Source organism: Colobus angolensis, unplaced genomic scaffold (genome assembly GCF_000951035.1).
Source record: "Colobus angolensis palliatus isolate OR3802 unplaced genomic scaffold, Cang.pa_1.0 Scaffold294, whole genome shotgun sequence".
Taxonomy (NCBI): Eukaryota; Metazoa; Chordata; class Mammalia; order Primates; family Cercopithecidae; genus Colobus; species Colobus angolensis.
Genome location: NW_012116199.1, coordinates 1,845,054 through 1,857,153, shown reverse-complemented (window position 1 = coordinate 1,857,153; position 12,100 = coordinate 1,845,054). Strand labels below are relative to the sequence as shown.

At 45.5% G+C, this 12,100-nt stretch overlaps 1 protein-coding gene across 1 annotated transcript in view; it reads left to right on the top strand.

The window, feature by feature from the left end:
• The first annotated feature begins 1,891 nt into the window (after positions 1-1,891).
• FAM189A1 (family with sequence similarity 189, member A1) overlaps positions 1,892-12,100 on the top strand; it is a 251,507-nt gene continuing 241,298 nt past the window's right edge. Inside the window, exons 1-2 of the mRNA XM_011949262.1 lie at positions 1,892-1,921; positions 2,314-2,451. Of these exons, the coding sequence (XP_011804652.1) occupies positions 1,892-1,921; positions 2,314-2,451 (168 nt within the window). The remainder of the gene's footprint in view (positions 1,922-2,313; positions 2,452-12,100) is intronic.

Genomic DNA, 12,100 nt, shown 5'->3' with positions numbered 1-12,100 from the left:
AGGTGGGGGTGGAGGAGTGAAGTCAGGGTCTGAAACGTCAAGCATGAAATGATGGTGAGAGCTCTGACGGGAATGGTCAGCTCCGTCTGAGAAAGGCCAGTGTCCTCTGACTGTCAAATGACATGGGAACATGCTGTGCCCACTGGTTCAAGTCTTGGGTACAGAAGACAAGAGAGAGGTTTTGGGGCATTCGGAAGGAGAGTTAGTGAGACGCAGCTCCAGGGAGACAGGAGAGATACTGGTCAAGGATTTCCGCAGGCTTGAAACTGGACTGCAAGGCAAGGAGCTGGGTGGCATGGCCATGAGAGGGGAGCCGGGAGGTGGGAAATGACTGTAAATAATGGCTGTCGCCGGTGACTGTGTTTGGAGATCTTGTGTGCATTGCAGAAAAAATGCGCATGTGAGAGTCTTGGGAGCAGAGCCCTGGTGCGCTCACTTTGGTCCATGTTTTTGTTGTTGTTTTATTGTTTTGTGGCCAGATGTTTTTGAGACTGGACTAGCGTGGTGCTGGATGTGATAGAGGCTGCTGTGTCTGAGACCTGGTTCTGCCCCCGCGGAGGTGGCTGAGGGTGAACTGCAGTCTGTGACCAAGGGCACCTTGTGAGTTTGTCAGCACCATGCCCTCCTCCCGGGTCTGACCGGTGCTTTTGGAGTCCCAGGGGCCATGCAGCCAAGCCCTTCCAGCCAGTGCCTGGATGCCTGGCTCGTGCCCACTGTGGCAAGCGTGAGCAATTTGTCTTCACAGGAGACCTGGTCTGCAAACACCTTACTTGTAATTCGGCCATCTCACATGCTGCCCTGTTGAACGAGCCTTAGCCCCCTGTTCCTCCCCGGTTGGACATGGGGGTGAGGGAGAGGGAAGGGTCTCCAGGATTTGGGCTTGAGTGACCGGGAAGAAGGGGTACTCTTGTGGAGAGCAGAGGTTACAAGATAAAGTGTGGGCTTCCGAGGTGGAGGCTGCAGCTGCATTTTTGGACATGTTGGGTTGGACAGATGCCAGGAGCAGAGCCTGTGGATGGTGTGATGCCATGGCCATGGCAAAGCCCTGGACTGAAAATCACCTGTGCAGACACCAGTGGATGATGCTCGAGGAGCCTCAGGACAGCCACCACAGAGCCCTGGGAAGAGGAGACAACAGGCTTGGGAGACACAGGTCTTGGGAAACCAGGAAGAGGTTGGGGAGAGGGAGGAGGCCAGGAGGGAGACTGTGGAGGAGAGCAGCCCCTTGGGAAGTGGGAAGAACCGCAGGGGAGTGAGGAGCCGCAGGAGCCTAGATGGGAGGGAGCCTCTGCCCTCAGCCAGGTGATGGGGACCGAGCTTTGTCTGTTGTACTCAGTGACTGCTGGGGAACCTTGGGAGACATTTGCTTGGAGTTGTGGAGCTGAAACTAGATAGATGGTAGTGGGTGGGAAGTGACTGTGTCTCCATGATCAGTTGGCCCTTCCTGGACACCAGCAAATCAGGAATGCAGGGATCAGAGCCAGTGTCATCCTCAGGGTACCTGACTCGGGAGGCTGCCCAGGAGACAGGCAGGCCAGGAGCTGGACACAGGGCTAAGCAGTGGTTCTTCTAAGGGACAGAAGTCACAGCATATTTATGTGATCAGGACAGTAAGGAGGAGGCAGGAGAGAGGGGGTGACTTCTGGTGGGACCCCAGGCAAGGTCAAGGGCAGGACTTGGCCTGGGAAGGGAGTAAGCCGCTTGGAGTCAGGGCCTAGAAAGTTCTGGAGCCTCATCAGAAGACACTGCCTGTGTATGGGTGAGGTGGGAAGCTGTGATGAGTGAAGGGGAGGGGCTCGCAGGGGCTGGAGGAGGGAGAAGGGTGTGCGTCAGGGGAGCCTAGCGTGTAGAGGGGAGAAGGAGCCTGCAGACTCTGCTGTGCCCAGGGTCCATGCAGCCGTGGCAGGTGGCCGGGCGGCCCGTGGGTGGGGTTGCCTTTGCCTTTTCCCCAAATGGTGTTCTCTGTGATTTTTTTTTTTTTTTTTTTTTGAGATGGAGTCTCACTCTGCCTCCCAGGCTGGAGTACAGTGGTGTGATCTTGGCTCACTGCAACCTTCACCTCCCAGGTTCAGGTGATTCTCGTGCCTCAGCCTCCCAAGTAGCTAGGATTGCAGGTGTGTGCCTAGCACAGCCAAATCACGTTGAGGACCAGGGTGGGGTGTTTCAGAAAGCCTGTCACTCTTGGGCCACCTAGTGCAGTGCACGAAGTGACCCCTCCATAGCGCCCTGGTGCCCTGAGAGACCAGTGTGCCTGTCAGAGTGGGTGCAAGCTGTGACAATGCAGCTCATGTAGCCCCACACATCCTTCTCCAGGTTCAAACGGTTCACCATGTTTTGATTGCCCATGAGAGTTTTCGGAAGCATCTCATCTTCCTGTACCTTTTGTCCTTCCAGGTGCTGCTGTCGGGACTCATAGGTGTCGTCTCCTGGAAGAGGCCTCTCTCCCTCGTGGTAAGTGGCACCTGTGTCTCCAGGTGGCCTTGGAGCAGGGTTCCACCTTCAGATGTGTGAGCAGGTTGGAGGCAATGGCGAAGAGAATTCTAGCTTCTTTTCAGGCAGCAGGAAGCAGAGCTTGATAAAATCTCATTGCTGAAGGCTGATGGGCTCGTGAGAAGCGCTGTGTTTCTTGCAGGAGGTGCTTCTGAGAGCGCCACTCAGTGTCTTGCTGAGATGCTTCAAGGGCATCCTCTTTGTGTTTGTTTTGTTTGGTGTCCTGCTGTAAGGACTGACCATGAACCAAAGACTTTTTTTTTTTTTTTAAGATGGAGTCTCGCTCTGTCACCTAGGCTGGAGTGCAGTGGCATGATCTCGGCTCACTGCAACCTCTGCCTCCCAGGTTTAAATGATTCTCTGCCTCAGCCTCCTGAATAGCTGGGATTACAGGTGCCTGCCACCACGCCCAGATAATTTTTGTGTGTTTTTAGTAGAGACGGGGTTTCACCATCTTGGCCAGGCTGGTGTTGAACTCCTGACCTCGTGATCCACTCACCTTGGCCTTCCAAAGTGCTGGGATTACAGGTGTGAGCCACTGCGCCCGGCCAACAAGGGCATTTTAAAAGTATGGATGCGGCATGGCGCGGTGGCTCAGGCCTGTAATCCCAGCACTTTGGGACACCGAGGCGGGTGGATAATGAGGTCAGGAGCTTGAGACCAGCCTGGCCGACATGGTGAAACCCCATCTCTACTAAAATTACAAAAATTAGCCAGAGCATGGTGGCGGGCATCTGTAATCCCAGCTACTGGGGAGGCTGAGGCAGGAGAATCGCTTGAACCTGGGAGGCAGAGGTTGCAGTGAGCTGAGATTGCGCCACGCCACGGCACTCCAGCCTGGGCAACAGAGAGAGTCCATCTCAAAAAACAAAACAAAACAAAAAAAAACAAAACAGTGTGGCTGCATGCGTTTCCTCTAGACATTAAAGCCTGTTTATGCACTATGCGTGCATACATATGATCACACAAACAGAACATATTTTATCAGTGTTCAAGAAATGTTAGATTTTTGTGTTTTGGGGGGAACCCTAAAATTCTGTGAGTGAAATAAAGAGAGTTATTTGAGTTGCTGTGGCATTGTGCTGAGGAGCAGGCCACGCAGGAGATGGAGAGAGGAGGATGGTTTTTCCCTTGGAAAAATACCCTAAGCAGATTTGTGTCTATTGATTTGTACGCCTGTTCTTCTCAGTGTATGCATTAATATATGTATGTGTCCGTGTCAGGACTAGAGGAAGAGGTTTTCCGGGTTTTGATAGATAATGAAACAGACAGCGTGGCATTTCTCTTCTTTTATATTAATCAATTATTTAAAATCTCCTCTTTAAGTGATTAGACGTGGAGATAATGACATGTAGTAAATATTAATGGGAACAGAAAAATAACCCACATTTGTCTGTTGCCAACACCTCTTCTTTCATGAGAGTAGCCATGACGCCCTAAGATGGTATCAGAGAAGACAGGGGTGACATTACAGTCAGCTGAGGCTCCTCTTTTGCTGTATTTCGGCTCATATAAGGAATTTCCTTTTAGAAAAATATTTTTATTTAGAACTTTCAAACATACATAAAAGTAAAGAGACTGCTGTCATGAACCCCTGTGTACCCCTCATCTGGCTTCAACAGATGTCAACATCTGGCCCATCTTGTTTTGTCACTATCTCCCCACCCCTACCTTCCCCCACAGCCCCTTGCTGGATTATTTTGAAGCTGGCTCTTGGCGCCGAGGGGAAATGCAGTGATTAGGCTGACTGTGGGATTGACATCCTCGGGGTATGCAGTGCGGTGACTGCGCTGCCTTCAGTGACCTGGGGACAGCTGCCTCCTCCGTCCACACCCACCTTCGTGGTGCAGACAGATTAAGCTCTCTAAACAAAGGAAAAGCCGCCTTCCGCAGAGTGGGCGTGTGGACGAAAAGACGAGAGGAATGACGTCCATCACCCAGTCACCCCCACGTGCCACCCCAGCCCTGGCCCCAGCATCGGGAATCTCACGGGGCTGGGCATTTTACCACGCAGGATGCATAAGTTTAGAGCTGACGAGGAATTAGGACCCCTGATGGTGGTGGCTGAGGAGTGTCCCAGGGAAGCCAGGGGAGCAGGCTGCGGTCTCAGGACTCATCCCAGTAGAGGGACATAGCAGCAGCTGGACCTACTGGAGCGGAGTGTTCAGAGCTTGCTCCCCAGCCCTGCCACAGTAGTTGGAGCAGGGCCAGCCTGCTCTCTGGGAGGTGGTCAGCACTGACCTCCCATGGACAAATTTCCTCCCAAGCCCCAGGCAGAGGAGAAGGGGTTCATGTGGCTTGGCTGACGTCCTTGCTTTATGTAGGGAGGTTAGGGTATCATTAGGGTGACACCAACTGCTGGTGCTACCCCCTGACTTTCAGTGGCTCTGTTAGGGCAAGGCTACTCTGGCCCTTGTCCAGGTCAGGCATGGCCTGTGATTGAGTCCTTCACAGAGGGACTTAGGGACCTGGCTCCTTCCACCCGAGGGCTCCAGTGCTTCCTAGGGCTGGGAGATCCACTGCAAGTCAGTGAAAGGGAATAGAGAACAGAAGAGGAACCCTACCAGTTTAATTTTCTTGGTCTGAAAATGACATTCATTGCTTACCTTTCAAGCCATTCAGGAGAGCTTGTCATCAGGCCCCATCTAGGTACCCGTGAACCTGTGGCAGGCACTGCCTTTCTGGACAGGTGCTTCCCAGAGGCAGTTCCGCACTGCAGACGGAGTGTGTGGGTTTTGCTGGGTAGTTTGTTATCTGTACCATAAGAATGTTCTTCTGTCGTGTTGACCACAACAGTACAATCTTTTGATTCGTTAGCAAAAACTCACTCTCTGAATCATGACCATTGAGATAGTCTCGGCTTTGGCTTTATGAGGAGTAAAGGCATTCATAACAGATGCCAGGAAAATCTACAATATAAATATCTATTAGGGTGCTCTAGAAAAACATAACCAATGGGAGATATACAGATATAGAGAGATATAGATAGATATACACACACATTCACACATGTATATATAAATATCTAGATTATAACATGTATGTATGTGTATGTATATAGAAAGATTTATTTATTTTAAAGAATTGGCTCACACAGTTGTGGGAACAGGCAATTTGAAAGTCTGTAGTGCTGGCTCGCAGGCTGGAGATAGAGCTGAGGCTGCGGCTTTAGCCTGAAGGGAGGCGACAGGCGGAATTCCCTCCTCCCTGGAGGAGGTCCGTCATTTTCTCTTCTTTCCTCTGACTGGACGTAGTCCACCTACATTATGGAGGGTAATCTGCTTTGTTCAGAGTCTACTGGCTTAGAACTTAATCTCATCTACAAAAGCACCTTCACAGCAACATCCAAACTAGTGTTTGACCACATATCTGGGTACTGTGGTCTAGCTGAGTTGACACTTAACAGGAACCATCCCCACAGAGTTTTTGGAAATGTGACCAAAGATCTTCTATCCAGAATAATCCCAAAGAAAATACTGTCAACAATGATGACGGCCATTCATCAAGTGGGACCTGTGTGTCCTCACCTTCACAACAGTCCTGGCAAGAGCAGGTTTTCCGACTCTTTTTTTTTTTTAAAGAGTTTTTAAAGTTTAAAATAGCTTTTTTAAAAAAGGTTTTTAAAGCAAGGCCAAGGCTTCCACACCTTAAGTAATGAGCTAGGACTTGAATCCAAAGCTCTCTGACTCCCAAATCCTCCTTTTTTCCAGCCGACTGTAGTCTGTGTGGACATTGTCTGTCTTCTCTAAGTATATATATATCACATGACTTACATTCCTTCAACCTCATCTTCTTGTCCCTTTGTATTTTCTGTCTCAGCTGGTGACACCACCGCCCACCCAGTCTAGAAACGGGGAGTCACTCAGACATCCTTCTCCTTCCTCACCCATCATGCTTATTCACAAGCTCTCTCTTTGTGACTCATTTTATTACTATTACTATTATTATTATTTTGAGACAGAGTCTCACTCTGTTGCCCAGGCTGGAGTGCAATGGTACAATCTTGGCTCACTGCAACCTCCGCCACCTGGGTTCAAGCGATTCTCCTGCCTCAGCCGCCTGTAGCTGGGATTACAGTAGCTGGGCGTGTGTGCCACCACACCCAGCTAATTTTTGTATTTTTGGTAGAGACAGTGTTTCACCATGTTGGTCAGGCTGGTCTCGAACTCCTGACCTCGTGATCCGCCCACCTTGGCCTCCCAAAGTGCTGGGATTACAGGCCTGAGCCCCCGCGCCCAGCCGTGACTCATTTTATTTGTATGCAGCTGCCCGTCTCTTCTCTCTGCCTTGAGCCACCATTCTAGGGCAGGTCCTTGCCTGGTATCTCATGTAGTAACCTCCTAACAGATCTGTGTGCCAAAAATCTGGCTCTTCTCCAATCTGTTCTCCATACACACAGAGGTCATGGGTGGTATGTAAAGTGTCCGCCGGACTGTGTCACTCCCCTTCTTTAAGCCCTTTGTGGTTCCCCAGGGCCCACAAAATGGAACTGAGGTTTTCCAGATGATGTATGAGACCTTGTGCAAGGAAAGAGAAAAAGAAGACCTAGAAAGCAAACTACCCTGTCCTGGGACTTAGCACTAGAATGGCTAGAAGTCTTGATTTCAATTATTTTTAAAATAAAAGCTCCTGCTTTTGTTGTCTGTACTAATTATATGTTTTTTTCTTTCTGGAAGTGTCAACTAAAGATGCAGCAGTGAGTTTTCTAGTTCATTCCCAGGGGGACACACTGGCCTGCCCTCCCTCCAGCTCCTTCCATAAACACCACACAGTGAGTTGCCCTCTGTGAAAGGAGAGTATCCCTCAGGAGAGTGAGAAGAAGCAGTTTTGGGCCCATGGCTCCAGGGTCTGTGCAGCCACTCCATTCGCCTTGCAGGCCTGGCTGGCTGAGGACAGGCGTGAGTGGCCCCTGCTGCTGGAGCGTTTTGGTGCTGCCATTGCTCTCCTGGCAGCAGCTTTGCTCTGCAGGGTTCCCAAGCACGAGGCCATCCAGAGCCCTGCTGCAGCTCCTTCTTTTCATCATTCTGCGCTTACAGACACACAGAGCGAGATGAAGGAGAGCTGTATAGTGTCCGCCGGAGTGACTGATGTGCCGGAGGGCGAAGGCTCTGTTGGGGAAGAGGAAGAGAGGGGAGCAGCAGGCCACTGTGGGCGTTCGGTGAGGGAGGCCTCCCTTTGTAGGCTGGTGAATACAATGTGAGAGGGAGGAGAAGAAGGGAAATGCTGTGTGTGTGTGTGTGTGTGTATGTGTGTTTACCATAGTGTTTTATAAGTGCCTTTCCAAATGCTGAAAACTAGTGACATAAGTAAAGAATATGTATTTTCTTTTTTTTTTTTGAGACGGAGTCTTGCTCTGTCGCCCAGGCTGGAGTGCAGTGGCCGGATCTCAGCTCACTGCAAGCTCCGCCTCCCGGGTTCGCGCCATTCTCCTGCCTCAGCCTCCCGAGTAGCTGGGACTACAGGCGCCCGCCACCTCGCCCGGCTAATTTTTTGTATTTTTTAGTAGAGACGGGGTTTCACCGTGTTAGCCAGGATGGTCTCGATCTCCCAACCTCGTGATCCGCCTGTCTCGGCCTCCCAAAGTGCTGGGATTACAGGCTTGAGCCACCGCGCCCGGCCAGAATATGTATTTTCACATTACTGGGGTAGATTTTTTTAAAAATCTGTGCTTATATGATTGAGATAATTGTCTTCCTTACATTAAACTAGAACAGGTTCTATATTATGCTGGATGCCAATTAAAAATCAGATTATATAGCTCTGATTAGATGATTTTTTAAAAAATTCAGTGAACCATCTTGTGATGGCTTATGTATCAATAATGAAAACAGTCTCCCATAAACACAGGTGATGTAAGTTTTAAAACCTTGAGTACAGTAGCACTGAACTGGATATTAGATTATTTATAATAACTGATACTATTGAGAGAGTAATAACTATGGAGTTGAAAACATTTTTTAGACTTTATTTTTACCAATAACAAATTAGTTGTAGTTTAGGACAGTTTTTTTTTAAAAGCAAAGTAAATCTACTTTAAGAAGCACTGATCTATGGGAATATGAGTACCATATAGATCCAATAATGTGTTTAGTACTGTTTGCATTTTATATTACATCGTTTGAGGAATCTGGCTTTTTGCCTTACTCAGATGGTGGTTTATTTTTATTGCTAAGCTTTATCAACCCAGACAGAAACATGTATCCATCACGGCTCAATCAGAGAAACAGGGCTTCTTAGAGCCAACACCAAAGATCTTGGTGAGCTGGTCTACTCTGATCACTGCTTTGACTCTCTGTTCTTCACAGTAACCACATCCACCATGCCTTTGGCAATTAAGTGCTGCCACCTGGCCCCTGCAACCCTGGGATCTCACCATCTTCACTGCATTTAGGGACCCTAGTTAGATGGTAGCACAGAAATTCCAGCTGTAATTTGTGGCCTCCAGAGAAGAGTTCAAGGATGCTGAGGTTCCTCTCGCATATTTATTTCTCATAATTGTAGAGGAATGTGTGCCTCTGGATCCTCTTGGGTTGGGTGAGGTCAGACAGGCCAAATCTACTCTAACATTCCAATCTCCTTGAGTCTTCAGATCCCTTCGTCTGTGGTACACCAAAAAAGTCTGGCATTTCAACTTCACTTAATATAGCCCACCTTCGACTTTGTATTTTAGCCAACCAAACAAGCTACTCTGGGTCCATAGCAATAAACGTGGTCTGATTCGACTATATATTTTCCCTACCTTGATCTCACACCGTTAATGGTAAATCAGGATTGCTGCAGCCTCCTGTTGTGAGAAAGCTTCCAGGCCACAGCATAGGAACCTGGGAAGAGCCTGGCAGTCCTGAGTTAAGGGCGCTGTACTGAGCCTGGGAGTCCAAGGTGGCTAGAATTTGCAGAACAAAGTGCCAGAGAGGAACGACTTACTCAGGCAGAGGGTTCTGGAGATCTGGAGAGGAAGCCCTGTGACTATTCAGCTGCTACTGGTCAGCTCTTGCATGTAAGGAAACTGAGGCCATGAAAGAACTATCTGAGAGGACTAGAGAGAAAAGTGCCAGTCACAAAATTAGGGTTTTCCCACCATCCAGATTGGAGAACCTCATGATTCACTTGGGCATTGTATAGAGTATGCAGAAGAGTTTTACCTCAGTAGTGGAGAATAACTAGCCTTGAGCTAAATGCTGTTCCAGTTCTGCCTAACAAATATTAAAGCAAGATCCAAAGGAATCAAATAGTTTTCAAGTAATTTACCTGTGTCCCAGAGCAAAGTTTAAGAAGTTTATAGGAGTACAAAAGTATCCAGCACCAACTAGATAGCATTCCTGATGCCTAGCATCTAATCAAAGATTACTAGGCATGCAAAGAAGCAGGAAACTATGGTTCAAAGAGACAAGAAAAATAAACCCATTGAAACTGATACAAAATTGATGCAGATATTAGAATTATCAGACAAGGACATTAAAAGTTATTAAAATTATATGTTCCAAAAGTTAAGTAGACACATGGAGGTCTAAAAAAACCCAGTTGAACATCCACTGATGAAAACTACAGTGTAAGAGAGAAAAAAATCTCTGGATGAGATTAATGGCAGATTTGGAACAAGAAAAAACATTAGTGGACTTACAGGCATTGCAATGCAATGTACATTCTCCAAAATGAAGAACATAGGAAAAAAGCATTTTTTAAACAGAACTATGAAAAAAAATCAGAGAGCTTTGTGGAATAATTTCCAGAATCACTAATATATGTGGAATAAGGAGTGAGGGCAAACAGAAAAAATACTTGAAGAAATAGTAGTAATTTTTTTTTTCAAAATGGAATAAAAACTAGAAACCCACAGATTCAAGAAGCTCAATGCATACAAAGAACCAAAAATAGGAAAAAAAAAAAAAAACCACACCAATGTATTATAGGGTTTATAACATTTATATAAGTAATTGTATGAAAATACTATAAAGGAGGGAGGATGGAAGTATACAATGTAAGATTCTTAGACTATACATGATGAAGTCTAATGTCACCTGAAGGTAAACTATGATAAATTAAAGTTGTATCCTGTAAAGCCTAAAGCAACCACTAAAATAAAACCAAAAACCCCAAAGAGTTGGCTAAGAAACAAAGGAAATCAAATGGAATCATAAAAAATATCCATTTAATGCAAAAGAAGGCAGAAAACAGGAGAACGGAAACAAAGAATAGATGGAACTGAAACAAAACAAATAGTAAGATTCCATTATCTATTTGAATTTCTTCCATGAATTGCTTGTATGTATTTTTTCTGTAAGACTGTGTTACATTGATGTGTGAGATTTCTTTTTTTTTAATTTTAAGTGCTAGTATATTAAATATTCATTGTTTTGAATTTAGTAAATGCATAAAAACACAATAAGACAATTTTTAAAAATTATCCCAAATCCCAACATTTAGAGATAGACATAAATACATTTTGCTGTTTTGCCTTCCATTTTTCCGCGTGCATACACAGATGCATACATATTTTTATGAAAATTAGAATCAGAGTGCACCTAACTATTTTGTAACCTGCCTTTTTTTTCTGCTTAGGAGTATTTCATGACTGTTGCTCCATTCACTAAATATTTCTTAGTACAACCTGTTTTAAACAGTTGCATATTACTTTGTTGTGTGAATGTATTAACATGTAAGCAATGACAAAGGGACATTTTAAAAATTGCAAGGAAAGAAGTTGTTTTCTAATACCCTTAAGCAATTTGAAAATAACCATTTAAATCCAAACAATTATAAAATTCTTACTTGTCTGCAAAGGAAGATTCAATAAAGCAACTCAAGTAGGAGACAATAAAAATAAAAAGAAAGCAAAATAAAGAAAAGAGAATGAAAAGAATGCGAAACAAAAACACAACAAAAGCTTATAATTTCACACGAAGTCTCTAATTTAGTTTTCTGTTAACTCAAGTGAATCTGCCTAGTGAGACTAAACCAGAGGGGCTTCCATGTTAGCGTTTACCCTGCAGGGACTCCAATTCAATCTACTCCAAACCCAAACTGATTTCTTTTTGCTTCTCTATCTCATTAGGAATGTTTCTCCCTTTCCTTCAGTTGCCTTGTTCTAAAACCTAAACTCAGGTGCCTTTGGTTCCTTCCTCCTCCCGACGTGATTCAGTATATTGAACCATATTATTAATATATCAATTCCTTACCTTCTAGTCTTTCAAACCTCTCCTTCACCGCCACTGGCCCTCCTTGGGGGGGCCTCACTTCATTTCCTTATTTTTATTATTTTTTTTGTGGTATTTTTTTCTTATTATAATACTTTTCTGTTTTAAGTGACTAATGTTTTATCCCAGTTTGTCTTGTCAGTTTGTTTGTCTTTTAATTTTTAACGAAGTGTCTTTTTAAAAAATACACAAGTGCTAGTTTTTTTATCTTGGAAAATCTGTTTTTTTTTTTTTTTAATATGACTTCTAGGGTCTCTTTCTTTAGTTTAAAAGATGTCTTGGACCATAATTCTGAAATTATTCACCTGTGTGTTTTTAAAATGTTTAGTTTTGCTAGTTTTTTTATCTATCTTGAAAATCTTTTTTTTTTTTTTTTTAATATGACTTCTAGGGTCTCTTTCTTTAGTTTAAAAGAT